General features: G+C 43.9%; 2 protein-coding genes and 1 pseudogene across 2 annotated transcripts; 2 read left to right on the top strand and 1 right to left on the bottom strand.

Moving 5' to 3' along the window:
- Positions 1–1,178: 1,178 nt before the first annotated feature.
- On the top strand, positions 1,179–2,323 carry LOC139838603 (acidic endochitinase-like; annotated as a pseudogene).
- A 9,343-nt stretch (positions 2,324–11,666) lies between these two features.
- On the bottom strand, positions 11,667–12,832 carry LOC139838189 (uncharacterized). Its single transcript, XM_071827564.1, has 3 exons — positions 12,602–12,832; positions 11,844–12,488; positions 11,667–11,756 (listed from the first exon to the last, which is right to left on the bottom strand). The coding sequence occupies exons 1-3, from the start codon at positions 12,830–12,832 to the stop codon at positions 11,667–11,669; spliced, it is 966 nt and encodes a 321-aa protein (XP_071683665.1).
- Positions 12,833–13,651: 819 nt separating this feature from the next.
- Positions 13,652–15,493, top strand: LOC139838190 (uncharacterized). Its single transcript, XM_071827565.1, has 6 exons — positions 13,652–13,867; positions 13,997–14,071; positions 14,187–14,282; positions 14,362–15,006; positions 15,139–15,203; positions 15,418–15,493. The coding sequence occupies exons 1-6, from the start codon at positions 13,652–13,654 to the stop codon at positions 15,491–15,493; spliced, it is 1,173 nt and encodes a 390-aa protein (XP_071683666.1).
- The last annotated feature ends 8,525 nt before the right edge of the window (positions 15,494–24,018 follow it).

The following is a 24,018-nucleotide window of genomic DNA, read 5'->3' on the forward strand; positions in this document are numbered from 1 at the left end:
TTCAAACTACATAATTTTCACTATATATAATGTATGAAAGTGCCAATTATGTCCTTTATGTTATCAACATTGTCCTATAATTTAACAGTTGCTAGTGCAGTGCAGCACTGGACAAGTGGACATCATCCAATATATAGTTTTTGTCAAGTTGGGAATCGGGATGAGCACACAGGGTAATCCAATTTAGTCGGCTGATTAAGTGATTATCCATTCCTCACCGCAGTGGCATTACAAAAAAAAAAGGTCAATCAGTTCTCCAGGGACATCTCTTAAAGTTGTTAATCGTCGGATTCGGCCGTAAAGTTTGGAGGATTTTGGCCTACCCTGCGAACAGCTCGAAGATGTCCGAGTCACATGGCTTTGTTTGTTCGTCGAATAGATTTTTATTTTCTAGATACTTGTTGTGCCTGAATCGTTGAACCGACAGCGAAAGGTCACGGGAGATAAGCTCTAGTGCAGTAGTGCTAATATGAAAAAGGATGTGATAATATAAGCAGATCCTACAACAACGAAGGCAAAATGTATAGGGTGTATGAAAAATGGGATTGATTGAATTTTCCAACTACCCATTCCATGAGTACAATTCAGGGCCACAACCTAATCGTTGGAACTTTAAATGTCTTGTGACTTATGCGTGACATTTCACAACCGACAGAGACTAGAAGATTAATTTCCTTTTTATTTCCACGGTATCATCCGTGATATGGGACCTCTGCAGTCTGTGCATATCAGCAAACGGTTGCTAGTCTGCGTTTGTTCAAAAACAAGTTTAGTTGCCGAGAGCCGCCTCTCGGAATAACAAATTAGGCCAGCCACACTTGCACATGCGGCGGCATTACCGCCCAAGCATCGCGCTCTCACGCACCCGAAGGTTTCAGCAAATCGAAGCAAATTTGGAGGAGAAACTGGTGAGGAAGGAGTCTTCCCTTGGCATCTGGGCAGATGGGCGCGCGATCAACGGAAGCTAGTCTGAAAAACAAGGACGAGTTCAGGTCAACCGCTGCCGACTGTGCCCAGCTTGCACTCCGCCAACGCCCTGATTGCGAGGACAATTAAGTCGCAGTCGCAGATGCTAACACCACTCATTCTCATATCTTCATCCAGACGTGCCCGGTCAACTTGTGACGGCGGGGAGCAGAGCAGACCGGCCTAACGAACGATGAGCCGTTGAACGAAGCTGCGTCGCTGCTGCTCTGGCGCCTCGATCGCTGGATGATTCATCAGCTATATATACACCAAGAACCTTCCTTCGTTCGCATAGTAGTACTCCATACTATTCAGCTACCACCGGCAGGAAATCGAGATGGCGAGCAAATTGTCTCTGGCAATGCTGCTGCTTACCGTAGCCGGACTGGCCGCCGGAGCGCGCGCCGGCAGCATCGCGATCTACTGGGGCCAGAACGGGAACGAGGACTCGCTGCGCAGACGTGCGCGACGGGCAACTTCAAGTTCGTGAACGTGGCGTTCCTCTTCACCTTCGGCAACGGCCAGACGCCCGTGCTGAACCTGGCGGGCCACTGCGACCCGGCGTCCAACGGGTGCACCTTCGTGGGCGCCCAAATCAAGTCCTGCCAGAGCCGCGGCGTCAAGGTCCTGCTCTCCATCGGCGGCGGCGTCGTTAGGTACGGCCTCTCATCCGCGGCGGACGCCAAGAACGTCGCGAAGTACATCTGGGACAACTACCTCGGCGGCGCGTCGGCTTCCAGGCCCCTCGGCGACGCCGTCCTCGACGGCGTCGACTTCGACATCGAGAGCGGCAACAGCGCGCACTGGGACGACCTGGCGCGGGAGCTCAAGAAGCTGTCGGGGTACAAGCCGTTGTACCTTTCGGCGGCGCCGCAGTGCCCGTTCCCGGACGCGTCGCTCGGTCCGGCGCTCAACACCGGACTGTTCGACTACGTGTGGGTGCAGTTCTACAACAACCCGCCGTGCCAGTTCAACGCCACCGCCGGCGTGGGCAACCTGGCGAGCGCGTGGGACAGGTGGACGGGGATACCGGCGAAACAGGTGTTCCTGGGGCTCCCGGCGGCGCCCGCGGCAGCCGGCAGCGGGTTCATCCAAACGAGCGACCTCATCTCAACGGTGCTTCCGGTGGTGAAGAAGTCCAGCAAGTACGGCGGGATCATGCTGTGGTCGAGGTTCCACGACCTGCAGACGGGGTACAGCGACATGGTGAAGTCCAGCGTGTGAGTGTGAATTAATGCGTGATTGACATGTGGATGTGGACGTGCGAGCGATATTGTGTGCATCGTGTAAGATTGTTACGCACAAAAGAATGTAAACACATTAAGATGACAGAATTCTGTGGATGTGATTGACAAAATCCCATGTTGAGGCTGCTTTGGGCGGAACATTGCTCACCCGCCCGTCATGCAGGAAATAGGGGTATGTTCTTCGGTACCAATAACAAGTCACCTAAGCCAAAACCCAGAAGACCAGTGCCGCAGTGCCGTCCGGCCCAAGATACATGGTTACACTTGCCCAATTAGTGGCTCTTAGTGGGCACATATTTTAGAGTTTGCCCCACCTCTAATTTTTTTTGGAGGTGGGGCAAACTCTAAAATATATGCAAAGTCCAAAGTAGTTCTAAGACATTAATGCTACATATAATTCAAACATAATCACTTAGTACAATGAAAATATAAATATATTGAAATATAAGTAGAATCTAAAACCATATCAACAATGAATCTTTAATGACGTTTAGAACTCCTAGACCAAAGCTCTTTTTTAAAAGAAAACCATGATTCTATTGAGCAACTTTTTTGAATATCCCCCGCTCGATGTAGCATGTCACCAAGTCATCAAGAAGCATCATGTACATCTTGTTCCGAACTTGGTCTTGATGATCTTTGTTGCCAAGAGAGCCCTTTCAATTGTTGTTACCGTCAATCCTAAAGTCAACGTCATCTCAATGAGGCAATGAACCACGGTGTATATGATGTGCCTTTCAAATATCAAGAAAATTCTAAACTCTTATGTTCTCCATATTTGAATAATAAATAGATCAAGGTTATCTTGTATATGACCATAATCATATTAACATCCATGAGAAACCTACATAAGACATAAACACTACAAGAAATCTGCCATAAGTTGACAAAATAGAGGTGTCACTGAAACGTCAATAATGGCTACTTGTGACGTTACGGTGACGCTTTTCAAAACGTCGAAAGCTGGGAGTCAGCAGTGACTGCTTAAGACGTTCCACTTGAAAACATCGTAGAGCTTTGTGACGTTTTAAAATGTCACTGACGGCATGACGTTCCCAAAACGTCATGGGCACCTGCCCCCGAGTCCAGCGTGGCAATCCGACGTGGCAAAATTATGACGAAACCAAAACGTCTTAATTCGAAATCAGCCCAGTCCAATTCTGTATTCTACATGGGCCGAGCCCAATAATTCCAGCCTTTTACCGTAAGCATTGGCCTTTGTTTTGGTCCATTTCTATTTTGGGCCTTAGCTGTTTTGCACCCTTTTTCTATTTTGGGCCTCACCATTTTTCCAGCCTTTCTCTATTTGGGCCTTAGCCTTTTACGATCCATTTATTCTTGGGTTGGTCAGGTTTATATTAACAAGATTAGACAATATATAAACATCAACACATGATAAAATCATCCATATAAGAGCAGTGACTGAATATATTACAATATTTTCACAAATCAGATATATATACAAGAAAGACACTGACAACAGATTCATATTTGTACTACAGTGACCCATTGCATTGTAGTGATCTCTGCTCAGTACTTGTTATTGTGTCCAGTGCCACCCCAAAGACATCCTGGAAAAAACGAGCAGTTCCAGATTCAGTTCCAGATTCACATTACAGGGACATTCAGTTCCAGATTCACATTACAAGGAATTGTCCGCACCTGCTCGAGGTCGTCCACAGCCAAGCAGCAGGATGGCATTGGAAGCAGCATCCTCCTCCCAGCGACATCATCGCAACGCGCCGGCTGCCGGCAAAGGCGTGAACCCAGGCAGCCAGGGTGACACACCATTACAACCTGCGCTGCAACAGAAGGTCCCAATTATCAGTAGCTGATCTAACCTGATGAAAGGAATGACACCAAAATTCAATCAGTAAACACCTAACTCAATCGAATATCTACTAATCAGGGCATGATTAACTGTCAAACAGCAAGAAACAGCAAATTGCAGTAGGCAACCCAGCGCAACATTAGCATGATCACGAGAGACAAATGTTCCCCAAATTAGAATGGCCTTCAACATACAAAGAGGACCAAGTGCATTTTTTAATATTCAGCTAGGAATTCTACAAAATATTTTCAGTCTATAAAAGTTCCAGCCTGAAAGAAAGCGGACATTGCATCAGCACTTAGTCTCCAACATGCTCAAACTTCATTGCATCAGCTAGGTCAAGAATACATTCAATGGCATACCTGGCTTTTAGGAGCAAAAGAATGGTGAAGACCTCAAGGCTGTTGAACCCACGATCCACAAAGTCACCCTGCAAGAAGCCAAGAGAAACTCAGTTCAGGAAACCAGGGAGAGGCCACAACCAACCAACCCAAAGACACCAAACCACCAGCAGAGGAGCCAGAGACCATAAATATGTAGTTGGTCTCGGGGACATGGCCTCCCGTGGCGAAGAGCTTCATCAGGTCGTGGAACTGGCCGTGGATGTCGTCGCACACCGTCACGGGGCTGTTGACCGGCTGCACGTTGGACTCCTCGATGAGGATCTCCAAGGATGCCCTGATTAGGATTTGAAACAAGGATGCCTTGATTAGCAGTAGATGACAACAGAATTAGGGTTTCACCGTTTCAGTAGGGGTAATCATTAAACCATTCAACACAGAAAATACAGTGAAGGCATGCATTATGCTTGCCTGCAAAGAACAAAAGGTTTTCTTTGCTCCAATTGGGTGTACAATTTGCAGAGGAGCAAACCTACTAAATTAAAGAGCTCTTATGCTCCTAAGTTGTTAACAGTGGCTGCCTCTATCAAATTAAGGAGCAGGTGAGCATAAACCCTCCAGTAAAAAATCAAATAACCAACAAAACTGCGTGGAAATACCACAGGTGCTAATCTGATACCTAGTCTCCAGCAGAACAAAAGACACAATCTATAGGCTATACCAATTCCCCTGAGGAAATCTGTCTTACTTCCAAAAATGACACAAGTGTTCATACTTCTACTCATATAAAAATTGTATGGAAGGTTCAATTGTGAGAACATAATCAATCTTCAGGTCAAAACAAGGCACCACTGATCAGGTATAACCCTAATGCTTAACACGCTATAAACCTAAAAGCTTCCTTGCACAGAGTGGCTTGCTTGAGCAAACCAATCAATAGTAGCAGTTCAAGAATCAACACAACAAGAGCTGATTTGCATGAGCATGACTACCCTGAATAAAATGTATTAACTATGCTAATGTGACTTAACGCTCTAAGCACATTCGCTCCGCTTGCCCTTTGATTGTAAGAAGAAATTAAACCGACGGATAATACCTGCCCTTTTGGATCTCCCTGCGCATGGTCTCGATCTGGATACGGACGTTCTCTGCCTTGGCCGCCTCGCTCTGCGCGTGCCCTACCTGCTCGCGGAGGACGTGGAGCCTGTCCATGAGCTCGGTGCGCGAGCCGGCTAGCACCCGCACGTCGGCGTGGACCTGGTCGACCTCCGCACGCGCGGCGGCGACCCGTGCGAACCCTAGGCGTACCCCGCGCCGTCGGCGGCGGGCTCGGTGGTGATGTCATCGTCGTCGAAGGGGTGGGAGGCCGTGCGCGGGAGCTCGTCGGCGCCGTCGTCGTCGACGAAGAAGGGGTCCATGGTGGCCGGCCGGTGGTGGGAGAGGCGGTGGTTTCTTGGGTGGCGCGGCTTTGGATTTGCAGATTCGCCGGAGTTGGCCGGGATCTAGGCCGGAGAGGAGGGGCGGCGGAAGGGAAATGGGGGAAATGGCGGAAGGGATTGGGCGGTCTGGGTCGGTTTTGTTGGAGTGGTTTGGTCAGTCGCTCGTGGTTTGAACTGGTCGTCGCGCGCGTGCCCAAAATATTTAGGCGCCAATGGGAAAATCCAGCGCATCAATTTCGGTTCATGTTTGGTGCGTTGGATGCATTGGACGGTTGAGATCCAAGTCTGGGGCTGATCCTTGGTAGGTTGTTTCCTGCCTTCTGATTGGCTAGATTTTTTTTGGCCTGCTAATGACGTTTTGACCTAAATTGCCAATGACGTTTTTGTCCAATAACGTCACGATTTTCTAGGGTTTTGCCCCCCCCCCCCCCCCCCGAGTGGCCAAGGACGGTCAAAGCTAGGAACGTCATAAATCTATGACATTTTGATTTCCAGTCATAAAAAAAGTCATATTATGGCAGATTTCTTGTAGTGAAATCTTATTCACATTGAACCTAAAAAAAGTCTCATTAAAGTAATGTTCAAAATTGGTGGTAATAGTATATATAACAACATAGACTAGTTATCTAGTGTCTTCCCCTTTTCTCTCTTCCCAATTTTGCTACCATTTTATATGCGCTAATAATTGTCATGTGAGTTTTTTTTTTGCGTAGACTGAAATATTCTAATAGAAGATGTACACACTTAGAATTATAACCGTAAAAATACAGTTATAATTTTGGAAGATTGAAAATAAAGATGGGTTGTGGCAGGAGATGATAAGAGCAAAGTACTTGAATAAAAGACTTTGACTCAATGTAGGCCATTTCTTTCTCACTCACATTTTTAGGCTGGTATTATTCCCATAAAAAATATATTTATAAATGTTGTGAGATGATTTCAAATGATGGACAGAAGACGAGGTTTTGGGAGGATAACGGGATTTTTCATAAACCTCTTTATTTAAGATTTTTCTAGCTTTATAACCTAACTTTTAGTCAGCATGTTACGGTACATACTATTTTTACAAAAGGTTGGTCCTGCTTGAGTTTTAGACGTGAGGAGACGTTGACTATGTGGGAACAGCTCAAGGAGCTATGTTCCTATATTAGGTTAAAAAATACTCCACATAGAGTTAAGTGGCTGCTGACTAAATCTGAAATATTTACTGTAAAATCTCTTTATATGTACCTGATTGCTAGCAGAGTGAATTTCCCTACAAATTTCTTGGGTCTTTGAAGATTCCCTTGAGAATCAAAGTTTTTGTTGGCTGGTAATTAAGAATAGAGTGCAAACTAGGAATATTTGTAAAAGGAGAGGATGAAAAGGGACATAATCTTTGCAACACTTCTTATTTACGTTTCCTTTGTCTAAGTATGTGTGAAATGTAGCCTATGTTTGGATGGGCATACATTCTAGACCTAGTTCTTTCGATGATCTGCATTAAGGTTGGTTTGTGGCATCCACATGTAGAGATAGAAGTTTTTAATAATTGGTACTTCTGCTCTTTTCTAGATTATTTGAAAAACAAGGAATTAATCTTGTTTTTAAGAGATTAGACCTGGTGATCCAACTAATGTAGTGATATATTTGTGCCACTTTCTGAACGAGCAACTTGAGGATTTGAAGAATTCTCCTAAAAAGCTACTACCTCGTTTGTAATAGGGCTAGTGGTTGGATATGCCGAGAGTCTTGCAGAAACTCAATTTGGCTCGGAGGAGCATATGCTCCCTCTACTGATTTTTTTTCTCCATATTATTGAAATTGTTTGACAAAAAAATTACATGTAGATCTCCATAATATATGTGTGTTAGCAAGTTTCGTGAAAACTGATATTTTTTGTGGTCTATCTAGAGAAGTGAAGAAACATCTTGTGAAAAGCCTTGTTTTTAGTATCAAATTTGCTTTTTTTGCACCAGCAACATGACAAGTTGTTTTTTATGAATCGACTTTGTGAGTGTGTAGACGTGAAGATGTATGTGCAAATTTTTTGACATTTCAAAACATGTTTAAGATGCATTGCAAAATAAAGGAAGAGGAGGTCCACTAGTAGTCCACTACACACTACTAGCAGATCCGATCGATCGCAGCACTAGGAGTACATGTGTACGGTGTAGACCAGGACTGGTGTACACTGTAGTACTACAACTTACTGTACTTGTATATCGATATATACGATACGAACGCTGTGTTTGATTGGTGAACAGCTCTTCCGTTTTGCTAGCTTCTAATTAAGCGATCTCAAGGTGAGGAGCTTAGAGCATCTCTAAAATAGCTCGTAAACACGCGAACTAAAAACACAGAGTTTAGTTCACCGAAAAAACCCCGAGTTTAGTTTACTTACGGATTGAAAAATCGTTGGCACAGTTTTGGTTTACAGGCTCTATTCCGCGCCATCGACATCCAAACCTGTTAAAGTAGGATTTTTTATAAAATTTAAAAATTAATTAAATAATCATCCAAATTATTACAACATATAAATAAATATCGTAATCAAATTACAATAGTTTTTAAAAAATAAAACAACTGAAGAAATGTCTCAACCAAATTACAACAGTTTTCGAACAATCAAACAAATGAACAAATGTCTCAACAATGATACATCTCACACATGAATAAATGCAATGGTAGGATCAAAGGCGACGGTCATATCGCTGCAACTGCAATTGGTGCATTTTGAGATCATGAACGAGTTGGGCATGAGTATTGACATTCCCAATATGCCGATGTGTTTCAAGGAAAACTTTAATGCGACCGGTATTCTGTTGGGGTTGCATCGGGTGCCACTGTTGTCATAGAAGCAGGGCAGATGTAACCCTCTTTTATCCTCGATGATTATGTTGTGAAGAATCACATAACATGTCATGATTTTTACAAGATTTTTTTGTCCCAAAACCGAGCTGGACCCCGAACAATGGCAAACCTTGCTTGTAACGCTCTCTCAATGTCCTTGCGAGCTGCTTCTTGAGCTTTGATAAATTCAGCTTCTATTTTATCTTGGGATCCTTCACAGACTTCACAAAAGCTCGACGAATCGGACGGATCGACGTCGATGAAGTTGTCGCCGGAGCTCATCCTCGATTTGGCCAGTGCGGCAACGGCACCCGGAGTTGGGCAAGGAACCGCACGCAGGATGCAGGGCGACCCATACTAGCTCCAGGATGCCGGGCTCGGCCAAATCGGACAGTGCGACAGTGGCAGCGGCGGAGTCACTAGTGGAAAAGAGGCTTTTCGTCCCAACCTTTAGTCCCCGTTTTGAACTAAATCGGGACCAATGGGGGGTATTGGTCCCGGTTCATCATGAAAACCCTTTAGTCCCGGTTCGTTTGGACCCTTTAGTCTCGGTTGGTAATACAATCCGGGACTAAAGGGTGGTCTATGGGGCAAAAGTCTTTAGTCCCGGTTCGTATTACCAACCGGGACTAAAGGTCCCTTTAGTCCTGGTTCGTATTATGAACCGGGACTAAAGGGTTTTTTGCCTCCCCATGCACCTCCACCCCCCCCCCCACCCCCCGTGGATCGCCTTTTTTAGCACTGTAAAATAGAAAAGAAAATGATAGAAAATTCAAAAAATAAAATGTTTTTAGATTCTTGTATGTTATGCAACCTAGTATTAGGGAAAATTAACAAATTTGAATTTTCACTTTTTTTGCAAAAAAGTTTTGAAAAATGGTAAAACCGCAATAACTTTTGCATACGACGTCGGAAAAAAACGTATAATATATCAAAAAAATCCTGGGAAAAAGTTACATCCGAATTCACCTGGATTTACCCGGTTAGCCAATTTTTAGATTCTCAAAATACCAAATGAAAATATGAAAGCAGAAAGATTTTAGTTTTTGCCAGAAATTCGAAATTTTATTTTTAGTTTTTTTTAAAAATAATAATTACATCATGCATAAAGATTACTATTACTTAACCATAAAGTTAGACAATTTTTTAGAATTTCAAATTTTCAAGTTTGGCAAAAAAATATTAAAAAATAATAAATTAAAAAAACAATTATAATACAAATTTAAAAAATTATAATTATAATACCATTACCACAACATGTTATTACGTTATTAGTTTTATTTATTAAAATAATTATTTGGAATTCGAATAATAAATAAGTGTGACATCGACCAACATGTTAATAGGATTGATATGATACTATTATCACAACATGCGCGCGAAGCACTTGGAAGCGGGATGGGAAAGGAACTTGGAAGTTAAGCGTGCTAGTGCTGGAGTAGTGGGAGGATGGGTGACCGAGCGGGAAGTTAGACCACGAGTAAGTAATTTGACTAGAGATTAAGGGTAGTTAGAGATTAAGTGGAGTTAGAAACTAAACTAGTTAAATAACTGAAATACTAGAAATTCTGAAAAAATAGGAAAAAAAAGAGGAGCGAAAAATAATTGGGAACCAAATAGATAAAAAAAAATAACGAAATAACCTTTAGTCCCGGTTCGTGTTACAAACCGGGACTAAAGGGTTTTTCCTCGACACGCGCCAGCAGCCCACGTGGCGAGACCTTTAGTCCCGGTTTGTTTTACAAACGGGACTAAAGGGAGGGACCTTTAGTCCCGCTTAATTGGTCCCGGTTTGGAAACCGGGACTAAAGGCCCAAATAAACCGGGCCTATAGCCCCGTTTTCCACTAGTGAGTGTATTGGCAGCGTGGGGGAGGAGGAAGAGAGTGAGCGGTTAAGCCACACCCTAGATATGGATCCAACGTTCGGTTCACTCGTTCCTCCCCTTCGAATACATGCCAAATTGGGTTTTCGGTCTCGGCCTGAAATTTTTTTCGGTTTTGCCTCGTTTGCGGTGACTGATCGGCGCCGTATTTTGGCCCAAACCCATAAACTAGTGGTTACTTTTCGGTTTTAGTTCTTTTACGAGCTCTGCTAAAGATACTCTTATGCTTCAGGGTGTCAACAGATTATTTCGTTCAAAAAATGGAATATATGAACACATGCTGAATTACTGTTGTAATTTTTTTGTTTATATTATCCGCATCTTATTATGACTGTCGTATTTTGATGGAGTCACGATCAGGATGTTCCGGATTTCGGAAATGCTTGATGTGGTTCTTCTAGAGACCGGAAGGATTTCAAGTCTTCCACTCATAGCAAAGTATCCAGGGGATTTCAAGTCTTCCACTCATAGCAGAGTATCCAGGGGCTTTCGACATGAGCCAAATCTTACGCGACCGATTAGTATTTTTCTATTTTTAGTGTTTTGATTTTAGACTTTTTATTGAGCAACGATATATTTTATTTGATTTTGAACAGAAAATTCAAATCGGCTACCGGACGCATACCAAAATATATATTTCTAATTGTTAAAATATTTCAACAAAATCATCTCGACAATCCATATCCATTCGTAAAGTTTCAAGAAAAAAACGATATGTTTTTTAGTGATGTAAGAAAGAATGTATCATAAAAAGATTTTGTTAGCACTATATTTTATTTTTTACGTAGTCCAAAAGACAAGTTAATTTTTAAGATATACACATGTATTCATTTTTAAATTTTAACATTTTCAAAAGTTACGAAAGATTTGTTTCAAAATAAAAAGGGCATACGCATATAAGAGCCAAAACATCAGTCCACCAAACCTTAATCCTTATGTAGCACATACGATGGATTAACAGATTCTATCTGCATTATGGAAAGTGGTGGAGCTACTAGAGCCAGCGACGGCAGCAATATGCAGAGGTTTCTAACGGTACTGTACCGCCCTGGCTTGCTAAAATAAGTTTATTCATACTTGGCACCACTCAAGATTACCAGCACATGATTAGTCCTGAATCTGAAAGTCAAACAAGGAAGCCCTTCTCCAGCCTGCTGGTGAACGCATCGGTCAGTGCCGTCTTCGAAGTAAGCAAGGCCCGCAGCAGCGCAACAGCCTGCAAGACAACGTACAGAAATGTTCACGGAAATTAAAATACTGAATTTGTAATAACAGTAATTCTGCACCAATTTTACAAGCATACCTCTTGTCTCCTGACAGTAATATCCATATCCAGTACGCTTGCCTTGTCTGTCCCGCACCAATGTTTCATCACAGACATTGCAGAGGCCTGATGTATACGTAGATCATCCTCTACAACATACTTCCCTCCTTCAACGAGCTCCGGATGCCAGCAACAATCTTGCAGATCACGCTTCGGAAATGGGCAGTTCAGTGGCTGACAGGATGCCATGTTGCTAACAAGATCAAACGGCATAATGCCTGAATCCAGCAACTTCGTGGTGATATCATCTTTTAAGATCCCAGCTTCGTAGAGATCGATAACGCTGCTGTAGAGATTTCTGAAGGACCTGCCAAGATGGCAAGTGCCAGCTCCTGTGATCTTGATTACACAGCTGATAGGGTAAGTCATGAAACCTAGGAGGAGGTCCACGAACTCTTGGTCGCATTCAGCATATTTGACCTTCTTTTCACGAGTGTTGAAGAAAATCTTGATCTTGATTTCGGGTGAAGTAGTAGCAAAATCTTGATCTGGCGGTAGAGTGTTGTGATTGACCATTGGTTTCACTTTGGCACGAGCAGCATTATGATTCTTCGTTTCCTTGGATAGAAATGCATCGGTCAATACGGTAACTGATGAAAGAGAATCCTTCAACATGGATAAAACCTATAAATCATAAGAGAGTCATCCGTATCAGCAGTGAAATATATTGCAGTGTACTAACGCTGTCCGTATATGCTACTGTTTTTTTTTTTTGACTTGGTATATGCTAATGTTACCTGCTCCCAGTCCACCAACTGCTCGACCTCCTGAAATCTATGGGAGATCCCATCAGAATGAAAGGCCTGCGGCAGCGACTGCATGCTGCTGGTTGATGCCGGCTTGATGGTCATGTCATCACTGACCACAAACCGTTGTTTTCCACCTACAAACGTATCTTCCATTACCCGCGTAACAAAAAAACATCTCTTTCTCTCTAATTTCTCATAGACATGCAAAAGTCTAGCCATGACTAGGCCACAATTGCAGCCGTCGAAAAGTGGAAAGTATTCCGAACTGTCGGGTGTCTTGCAATGATCGGCCCCGCCGTGGGTGCTGTGAGTTGACCCGCAGCGCCTGGCAATAGAACAAGAAGAACTGATACTAATACTAGTTCTTTTGGTACAAAGAGAGATTAAAAATAAGGTATATGTGCATACCAGAACTCATGAGCGTGCGAAGGTGTCAGCAGCATGCCGTGGCAGGCGTCAACCTGCAACAGCTTGCTGGCCCTGAGACGGTCGACGCTGTCGCGGAGGTTGGAGAGGCAGCCCGGCAATGACGCGCCTCCTGCGCAGAGCTGGAGGGCGGACAGCGGCAGCGTGAGGAAGGTGAGCAGCACGTCGACGAAGTCGGATACGGCGTCGGCGAACAGCACGCGGTTCGCCGTCCTGTCGACGGCGAGCTTGATCTTGATCGCGGCCATAAGTACAGACGTGCAGTCTATCCGTATTGGTTCAGAAGTTCAAGAGTAACGTGCTTAAGTATCAGTAGCAAACACGCACGAGGAATGTCAAGTGACGCCTTGGAAATTTGGAGAAGTAATGGTGGTCGTGGAACCCGAAGAGGCCAAGGCCCAACTGCGTGAAGTAAAAAAACTGTTGGGACACTGAAAACTGAAACTATTGGAACCCTACAACCCCTCGAGTCCCGCGACATGCTAATTCCTCAATTTTATTTCTCTCGTGGAGCCACATTCACAAACCGTCCAGTATTCCTCTGTTTATCTCTTGCCCTCCGACCCAAGGCTTAAGGCGTATAAAAAAATCGGCACCTACTCTACCTCGGATATGGCCGCCATCAAGATCAAGCTCGTCGTGGACAGGTTACAGAAGCAAGTCCTGTTCGCCGACGCCGGCTCCGACTTTGTCGACGTTCTTCTCACCTTCCTGACGCTTCCCCTATCCAGCATTCAGCTCGTCGCGGGCGCGTCCTCGCCGGATTGTCTCTCAAACCTCTGCGCCAGTGTCCAACACCTGGGAGACAATGAACTGTTGAACGGTGAGGTCTGCCATGGCATGCTTCTCAGGCCTACGCATACAGAAGAATTTGGGTCCGTATCTCAAGGAATTTATTCATATTACAAGATTTTCTCTTAATCTCTTGCCGATAATGATTTTTTTTTGTACGCGCAGGTGCACTCGTTCAGTCTGCTCACGGTGTTCTCCGTTTCTAGGGGAACATCAGGGACAGAGCCAGTGTGGTTCCAGGTGCTGTGAGGTCATGGCAAGGTTGGTGCATGTGTTCAACCAAGCAGCACGCACGGAGGTGTTCTCCAAGTGGAAAGAACGATTTGTGATTAGCGATGGCTGGGTGATCAAACAGGCTTCAACGAGCAACGTGTTGTCGATTCTTTCAGGGTTCGGTGCAGAAGGGATAAAGGGCGCTTACGAGGTGGACGTTAACATAGGATGGGCGGAGGTGAATAAAAGTTGCTTCGACTCCCAAAACTCGGTACCCTATTTGTATCCGCCAGCTGAACGATTCGCATAAATTTCAGGTGGCTTCCATGCTCAAGACATGTGTCTCATCCACCACCATATTCACCGATGTGCTTCTCACAAAAGGGACTGACTCTGGAGCTGTTCGTCCAGCTTTGCTTATTAATAGATCGCTGCTCACAATTCACAGGCCCCAGGGACAAGAAACCAACGTCGCTTGTCCTCCAATCAGCATCAAGCTTTTCTACGATAGGCAGGACAGAAAGGTCATGTATGCGGAGTGCAAGCACGACTTCGTGGACCTGCTCCTCAGCTTCCTCACCTACCCGATGGGGTGCGTAGTCAAGAACCTGGCCGGCACCTCTCATGTGTGCGGTAGCTTCAACAATCTTTACAGTAGTGCCGCAAGTCTCGACGCAGCTGGATTCTTGAAGGGGGCCTGCTTCGGCCACAAAAACACGCTGCTTGATCCAAGCCTTGCACCGTTCAAGACGCGCAGCAATGATTCGGGAAAATCGGTTGCAGCATGGTATCATCTATGCCAGATGCCAGCTTGCTCGTGTGCAAAGGATAAAAGATCATGCCGTTTGTGTGATCCTAGGTTTGTCGATGATTACACCTATGTAATTGACGACGAACTGCTTATACATCAGGCTTCTGCAGTGTCGGTGCTGAAGCATTGGTGTAAGAGAGACTGGGGTAAAGTAGGAGATGAACATTGCTATCACCAAACAAGAGGCAAGTCTATATGTAACTATATGCATGTCCTATCAGTCGTTAACTTCAGTTTGTTTAAGTTTTTTCTTTGAATAATTTTATGGATCAATCTCTTGCAGGCTGTTGCGCTACTGCGAGCGGTGGTGAATTCGAAGACTGCTCTGACAGACGCGTTCAAGGAGAGGTTGGATCACGAAGCACTACCATTGCCACCTTTGAAAAGAACATGTTCGCCATCCGTGAAGCAGATGCAGATCTTTGTCAAAACCCTTGCAGGGGAGACCATCACCCTTGACGTGGCAAGCTATGACACAATTGCTACCGTGAGGAGAAAGATTCAGACAAAGCGGAAGTCAATGGAGTCTTCTCGGTTAGTCTACGGTGGCAAATGCTTGCAGGATCAATGGACCCTGGCTGATTGTTGCATTCACGGGGAAGCCACCATCCATGCTGAGGGTCGTCCAACCGCCGTAAGCCATAGCTAGGGATCCCCCGATTTGTTGGACGCATATTTTGCTAGGGCGTTATGGCGCCCGGCCCTTATCCATCCGAGTGCATCAAGATTGGTAACTCGTTTGTTGTGAAAAAGACACTGGGTTTTATAAGATTCATATTAGGAAGTCCTTGCTGCTTATGAAGTTCTTCACAAGATCCAATGTGGTTCCACTTTTGTCATTCTAATGTTCTTTGCAAAATTGCAGTGTGTATCCATTGTTGCAATTATAAGTAACATTTTTCTATATGAAAAAAATCCATGAAATATCATAAGAAACCACAAAACTCTTGATGCCAACCACAGATCTCTATGAAGTTCTTCACAGATCTTCATAAGAATATTTGGGCATGAATATCTAACACAAAAAAACTATATCTTTGAAAAATCTTCAAAACATCCATCAAAAACATGAATAGGATCCATTTGTCCGTACATGATCCTAACAACCAGTGGATTCAGGAGATTCAACAAAGATCCTAACAAGATCCTACGAAGATCCTAACAGAGAAAAAGAGGGAAAAAATGGAGCCGCGCAAGAGTCCACCCGTCTAGCCGCCGGCTCTCGGACCACCCGTCCGGCCGCCGGGATCTCGTCGGAGAACGCCACGGAGAGGCAGCACCGTTCGACCACGGCAGCTATGGCGCATCGGAAGGCATGCAGCTGCCCTGTCTGACCATGCCGGCACGCGTGATGGGTGGAGGGCGGCGACAAGGAGGGAGCTCTCTCGTCGGATATCCGACGTGCATTTTAAAGGACGAGATGTCGCCTAGAGGGGTTGAATAGGCGTTTTAAAAACTATTACAGATTTGTCTTGTAAGAATGCGGAATTAAACTAACGTTTATTTTACAAGCACAAAACCTAAATATGCTAGACTCAACTAAGTGCAACAACAACAACTTAGATAAGCAAGATAGGCACAAGATATATATCATAAGTGATATAAGTACTTCAACAACGATGGATATCACAAGGAAAGTAAACTCGGGTATAGAGATAACCGAGGCACGCGGAGACGGAGATGAATTCCCTTGTCCCCGAGGCTACAACCAAGTGTTTGCACTTAGGTGTAGGCTCATCTTGTTTTTAATCGACACCACAATTTTTCCTCTTTCTTGTATCTTATCGAGAGGGTGAACAATGCTCTCGATAAGAGTAGCCCCCGAGCCTATGAGCAGGTGCTTGCACCTATGCATAGGCTCAAGTTGTACTACTCAATAAACAACTTGGCGCAGCCCCTCTTTTTATCGACTCCAGGCCGTTGCTATTTTTATTTGACATCCATATCTATATTGTACATGGATAATGGTAATTGGGGCTAGTTCATCTGACGGATCAGGTACTAGTTAACTGATCTAGTGGCAATCCGCAAAAACCTACTTCAAGATCACCTCCCTAGACATGATCCCGGGATACTGGTGTTAACTCGACAGGTGCCGCTTAAGGTCTTACCATTCTGTCGAGTCCCAGTCATGTTTTATCGGTAACTAACGCGTCCGTTAGGATTTTTCTTCGTATCTGTTGATACGGATAAAAGTAGCAAACCGACGTCAGAGATGGTGCCACGCCGCTCGGAACGGATCCGGGGTCTTACCTTCGCAGAGTTTTGCGGCATTCAGAGATTATTCGCGACTTTTAGCGCTCTGAGAATATATTGTCGAGTGCCTTGTTCGGCTGATGCAATGACCCATTTTGCGGGCACTTCTATATTTTTCTCGGGTGTGATGAGACAGCCGAATATATTGGGTTCTTCTATATTGTCGGGTACATCACCGATGCTCTTGCTCGGAAGAATATGACGAGTCAATGGACCCAAAGATTTGTCCACTTTTTTTTTGGTTCCTCCTTGATGAAAATTTCGTCGAGTTCCTCTTTCAGGAAAATTTCTTCGGGTCCTCCTTGAGGACAATTCTTCGGGTCCTCCCTGAGGACAATTCTTCGGGTCCTCCTTGAGGATAATTTTTCGGGACCTCCTTCAGGATAATTTTTCGTCGGGTGCTCTTTTGATTTCGTCGGGTTCCTCCCTGAAGAAGATTTTGTCGGGTGCTCTTTTGATTTCGTCGGGTTCCTCCCTGAAGAATATTTTGTCGGGTACTCTTTTGATTTCGTCGGGTCCTCCCTGAAGAAGATTTCTTCGGGTTCGTTCTTGAAGACTTTTTTGTAAGCGTAGTTATTCTTTTTGTCGACCTGAGATGTGAAGTGAAGAAATATGGCGCAGCCCCCGAGTGTCGGGTGCGGCAAAAGTAAATGATAATCAACGTTGTGCAAAATAAAAGAACACTTAGCTTATTGGACACGACGAAATCGATGCGTGATGAAGTCTTCGAGTGTAGATAAGAAATCTAGCCAAAGTAGAAACCACCAAATAGCAAAAGTGGATGCCGCGAAATTGTTGATGAAGAAATAGCCGAACCCCCGAGCGTTGCTGAGGTAATGTCATGATTGTTGTGTCGCAGTCGTGACCCGAGGCGAAATCGTTGTCGAGCCCCCGAGCGTTAGGCGTGACGTCGAAATAGGTTGATGGAGTCGCGGCGTCATATTTGGTGAAGCCATTTAGGATGAAGCCATAGACAATAATATAATATAAATCCATGAAGAGGAAACTGATACGTCCAAAACTTATCTACTTTCCCAAACACTTTTGCTATTGTTTTGCCTCTGATTTGTGTATTTTGGATACAACTAACACGGACTAACGCTGTTTTCAGCAGAATTGCTCTGGTGTCTCGTTTTTGTGCAGAAATTTAACTTTCAGGAAAATTCCCGGAATTAATGTCAAAGAGCTTATTTTCCCAGAAGATTTACGGAGCTAGAAGGGCATGATGCATCTCCAACGTATATATAATTTCTGATGTTCCATGCTTGTTTTATGACAATACCTACATGTTTTGCTCACACTTTATAATGTTTTTATGCGTTTTCCGGAACTAACCTATTAACAAGATGCCGAAGTGCCAGTTCCTGTTTTCTGCTGTTTTTGGTTCCAAAAAGGCTGTTCGGGCAATATTCTCGGAATTCGACGAAACAAAGACCCAGTATCTTATTTTTCCCGGAAGACCCCAGAACACCGAAGGAGAGTCGGAGGCGGGCCAGAGGGCCACCACACCATAAGGCGGCGCGGCCCCAGGCCTGGCCGCGCCAGCCTATGGTGAGGGGGGCCCAGGCACCTCCCTACGCCGCCTCTTCGCCTATAAGACCCCTTTCGACCTAAAAACGCGATACGAATTGACGAAACTCCAGAAAGACTCCAGGGGCGCCGCCGCCATCGCGAAACTCCGTTTCGGGGGACAGAAGTCTCTGTTCCGGCACCCTGCCGGGACGGGGAAGTGCCCCTGGAAGCCATCTCCATCGACGCCACCGCCTCCATCATGCTCCGTGAGTAGTTCCCCCCATGGACTACGGGTTCTAGCTGTAGCTAGTTGGTACTCTCTCTCCCATGTACTTTAATACAATGATCTCATTAGCTGCCTTACATGATTGAGATTCATCTGATGTAATCGGTGTTGTGTTTGTTGGGATCCGATGAATTGTTACATTATGATCAGTCTATCTATATAAGTTTGTGAAGTTATTGTTGCTGCAATCTTGTTGTGTTTAATGCTTGTCACTAGGGCCCGAGTGGCATGATCTTAGATTTAAGCTCTATAATTATTGCTTAGATTGTATCTACAAGTTGTTTGCACATGTCTATGTCCGGAACCCGATGCCCCAGAGTGACAGCAACTGGGATAACTGGAGGGGAAGGCGTAGGTATGAGGATCACATGTTTTCACCAAGTGTTAATGCTTTGCTCCGGTGCTATATTAAAAGGAGTACCTTAATTGCCAGTAGATTCCCTTGAGGCCCGGCTGCCACCGGCTGGTAGAATGATAACCCACAAGTATAGGAGAGGCCAAGGCGGGGAGGAGCTTGGCGGCGCTAGGTTTTCGCCCCTGGCGTCGCCTGGGGGAGCGACGCGAGGGGGCCAGTGCAAGCTTTTAACTGAACCAACATAACGGTGGAAGGTTTGACACATGATATTACTCTTGAAGCATGTTTTTCTGATGTTGTTCCATTCTCAGTTGCTTTACGGTGATTCCAACGCACAATATTCCAGTGAGAACGCTCCCTAATGAATTGTGGTTATGTGACATCACTCTAGGTTGCTTCAGTGTATGATTGATGCATGACCATCATGTAACAAAGGCTTCATGTAACAAAGGCTTTCATTTTAGATTGATCCTAACAACCATTTCATATATATCTTTGAAATTGATCTCAATATATCGAGCTATGATCCATTTTAAATTTAGAAATAATATGACAGATCGTGTATGTTGGATTCAAAAGAACATGAGAGAGGTACAAAGCAGAGCTGTTTCATATCCCATTGTGTGCAAAACATATAGGGTGTAGAGTAGGATAATTTATATCGTTGTCAACTAAGAAGAAACTAGAGTTTGTCGCCATAAGGACATTTCAACTGAAACATGCTATTTTTGTTGACTTCATATTTTTATAAGCAATAATAAGTTGGGTTCAATATTTAGAAATACACATTAAGCAAAGCAGCGCCGTATTATTTTGAAAATACTATATGGCTATATATTTCTAGACACATGAATTTCTACATATACTATGTTTATAAGTGCGATAAAATAAATCAAAACCCGTAGCAACGCACATGCATTCAACTAGTAGAATAATTAAGCCACAAACACGATGAAACCACACGAAAAAGTCACAAACACGACTCTCTCTATCTCTCTGTGTCTCTGTCCCCTGTACCTCCGTGTATCTCCATCTGACTTTTAAGCATGCTATACCAGTACAAGACTATAAGTGCACAAAATATAAGAAATCATTCCATCTTAAAAATTGATATGCATGGAATGCTATCAGAAATAACATAAGATAAAATTATTTTGGACCCTGACCATTGTGCTTTGTTCTTGCTGATATTGCTGCCCAACAACAAAGATGTGTGTATTTCCCGGCCGTGTGCATGCTCAAATGCTTTGATGCTTGATGTTTTCTTGCACATACACCTGAAGGATGGATGCCTCATTATTGTGACGCATGCCTCACAGATGAATCGTTTAAATCCATAACACAGTATATATGTGGCATGGCTGCCTTGGCGTTTGCACATGCATGCAACTGACGATCGTGTATGGTTGGCGCCAGAGAGCATGGGTTTGCGCCAGATCGGTACACATTACTGATCAGAGCAATATCATTGGGATATCAATATGAAACAAGTAACATGATTACGGTTGACCGATCGGTATACACCAGTAATGCTTAACCAGGAGGGCATGGTTGCACCAGAATGTTGACACAGCATGCAGTTCGCAGACTATGGTTCTTCGAGCACTAGCCATACACACGAAAGCAGCGCCGACACCACGCTATGAGCCCGCAAACTCGTTGTTGCACGGTCTTGTTACCAATGACATATATCTCCGGCCAGACGCGCCTCCATTAGCTAGCAAATTGGTCGTTAGCATGGGCCATGCACGCTCGCTAGCTGACTAACAGTTCATGCACAAACTACTCCTTGAGTTCACAAATAAATATACATTTATCTTTTGGAAAAGTCAAACTTTAATAAAATTGATTAACTTTCTCGAGAAAAGTAGCTGATCCATCTTAAAAACTAGCTTCATAAAATAGTAATTAGATGTCATATATGTTGCTACTTTTTGGTAAAATGTTGGTTAAATTAAACAGAACCTAAACATACACTTATTCACAGGCGGAGGGCCAGCAATTCATGCAATAACTGCATATATGAGCTACAGCTACGCACTCGGTTTAATTTGATGAACTAATTAGCTGGATATGCATGGAGCTAGCTCGTAACATGCATGGATGTCCTAGCCATCCGCCATGTTGCACGTCATCCGGCAAAAATCTAACCACCTATAGTTCTTCATGGTCTATTCACACCCAATCTCCATGGTGACCGAATAGTGCCGACAACGGTCGATGATCGCGGAGCAACCATGGTGGCCGGAAGTGACTGCTGGAGAGCGTAGAAGCGAACAAGAAGGTGGCGATGAGGTTGGCTGGCACCGGAGAGCCTGGAGCCTTGCAACGGTGCTCTATTAGTACTACTAGCATGATCTAATAAATAAGGTTTATATTTTTTTTGAAATTCAAGCTAAGCAAAGTTTGGCCAAACTTTTAGGAAAAACTATTAACAACTACAAAACCATATAGACATCACACAAAAATATATTTCATGATATATCTTGTATTGTACATTTCATGTTTGATTTTTATAAAAAAATTATAAAAACCTTAAAAATTAGACCAGAGGTAATAAATGTTAGCATAATTATAAATTAAGCACTATTGTTTAGTAATAATTAATAATTACGTCAAACATTGGTGCCCATCATAGCGCTAGCATGTGATGCACCTGGTTGGAAAGTCAGGAGGTGGTTAGTCACCTAGACAAATCTAGCTAAAATAAAAAACCTAGTTTTGGCCTAAAGCGAGGTCAGACGGAAGAACCCACGTCACATGGCAAGAGATGCAAAGCATGTAGGTGTAACAAGTGTTACTTCCGTTTTATAATGTAAGCCTTTTTAGAAAACTAAACTAGCCTTTCTAGAAAAGCTTATGTTTCAAAACCAAGGTACTACTACTTACCTTTAATAAAACCAGTGATACTAATACTAAGTACGTCTAACAATGGTGCACCGGGCACTTGCATATATATATGATTGACCGAGTTAGAGTAAGTAGTTGGTCATGAGTTGGTCACACGGAAGACCGAGCATCACGGAAAGAGAGGCGGATCATGTAGTTGCTTAATTACTATCTTCATTTTTTTTGAGGAACGGGCAGTCGAACCGCCAATCGATTAGATAGAAATAGTGTTAATTAAAGAAGAGTCGCAAGTGAACCGAACGGCAAGAAGCAAAAAGGAAACTAGCCGCAAGCTGCTGGGTGCTAGTATTACTACCTCCATTTTCATGAGTAGGGAGCATAAGTATTTTAATACGAACTTTAACCAAATTTTGAGTAACAAAATCTTAATTATATTGTACGTAATTAGTAGGGACGGAGCTCCCATTCTAGCAAGTTTTGGCTTCAACGAGAATTTAAATTTACCACGAACCTAACCCTGCTTTTAATCCTATGTTATTTTCGCATTATCGTTTCCGCCACACCAAAGTTTTAGTTCGTCCTCCGCCATTGGTAATTAATATTGGATTCGTATTGAAGGACACTTTCTAACGATGCTAAATTTATACCGATAATTTTTATATATTTAAAGTAATTCTAGTTTTAAAAAATGAAAAATAATGATGCCTTATTTATTGAAATGGAGGGAGTACTAACCATTTATCGTAACAAAAAACTAAGCTTTACTACTTATCTCTAATTCAATTAATGCTACTAATACTAAGTACGTCTAACAATGGTGCACCGGCTGCTCGCCTATATATGATTGGCCCAGCTGGAGCAAGTATTCGATCACGTTGTCAGATAGAAGAACAAGCATCACAACAAGAGATGCACAGCATGTAGCTGCTTAATTAGTACAAAATATTTTACGTAATAAAAAACTAAGCGTTACTATACTTGGTAGTTGGCACTAATGAAAATCGGTGCCACTAATAAGTAAAATACGTCTAATGGTGCACCGGGTGCTTTTCTATATATGATTGACTGAGCTAAAGCAATTAGTCAGTCTCCATGCTGCAACCAACCCTTCATTCTGCTACCGAGCCTCAATCGCATTACTGGTTTGGGCCGAATAAGGCCCAACCGTTGTCTGAGTAGAAATGGTAGCAACATGGCAAATTTTTAGTCCCACCTTGCTACTTTAGAGAGGTGGAGACCAACTTATAAGGGAGAATCTTTAGTGCCTTCCAAATAGTAGTAGAAAGACATGCATCACACACAAATAGCGCGTGCGCTCGCGTGAATATTCGCGACTTAAGACATTATCTTTTTGTTACTATAAGAAGCTAGCAAAGCTAAATCAAATTGTGATACGTGGGCGTTGCATCCACCAATTCACCACCGTGCGAGTGTGTTCCAAATGTGCCAACTCCCCTAGGAACCAAATAAGGCACCAAACTAGACAAATGACATGTCACTTTAGCTGCTTCAAACATTACTACCAAAGATTCCACAACATAATCTACACTACTTAAAAAGGAGGAACGTGTTCCTTATTCTGCCAATACGTCAAACCCTTCATCGTCGCACTTCGTCGCGCGTTATCGCGGCCGAATGGGCCAAGCCCAACGAATCCATTTCATTGACTACATCGCCTCTCTCACGAACCACGGAACCAGCGCCGCCGCTTGCTAGGTTAGCGCCTCCCGACCCATCCGCCGTCGCCGCCGAACCGTTCCTGCTCCACCGCTGCCGCCGCCACCAACCGTCCCTGCTGTCGCCGCCTCACCTCCCATCGCCCCGGCCACTTCAATCTCTCCCACCTTCATTCGGTCCTCCAACGCTCAGGTGCGCCTCCTCCTGGTGACCTCAGAGCACCACAC

Source organism: Lolium perenne, chromosome 3 (assembly GCF_019359855.2).
Source record: "Lolium perenne isolate Kyuss_39 chromosome 3, Kyuss_2.0, whole genome shotgun sequence".
NCBI lineage: Eukaryota > Viridiplantae > Streptophyta > Magnoliopsida > Poales > Poaceae > Lolium > Lolium perenne.

What these genes read in the sequence shown, in the direction of transcription:
- LOC139838189 (XM_071827564.1), bottom strand. Translation starts at nt 12,832, where the DNA reads ATGGCTAGACTTTTGCATGTCTATGAGAAATTAGAGAGAAAGAGATGT. An exon ending in AGTTGGTGGACTGGGAGCAG is followed by an intron (nt 12,489 to 12,601) that starts GTAACATTAGCA and finishes TATGATTTATAG; the next exon opens with GTTTTATCCATGTTGAAGGA. An exon ending in TTACTGTCAGGAGACAAGAG is followed by an intron (nt 11,757 to 11,843) that starts GTATGCTTGTAA and finishes GTTGTCTTGCAG; the next exon opens with GCTGTTGCGCTGCTGCGGGC.
- LOC139838190 (XM_071827565.1), top strand. Translation starts at nt 13,652, where the DNA reads ATGGCCGCCATCAAGATCAAGCTCGTCGTGGACAGGTTACAGAAGCAA. An exon ending in ATGAACTGTTGAACGGTGAG is followed by an intron (nt 13,868 to 13,996) that starts GTCTGCCATGGC and finishes TTGTACGCGCAG; the next exon opens with GTGCACTCGTTCAGTCTGCT. An exon ending in ACAGACGCGTTCAAGGAGAG is followed by an intron (nt 15,204 to 15,417) that starts GTTGGATCACGA and finishes AAATGCTTGCAG; the next exon opens with GATCAATGGACCCTGGCTGA.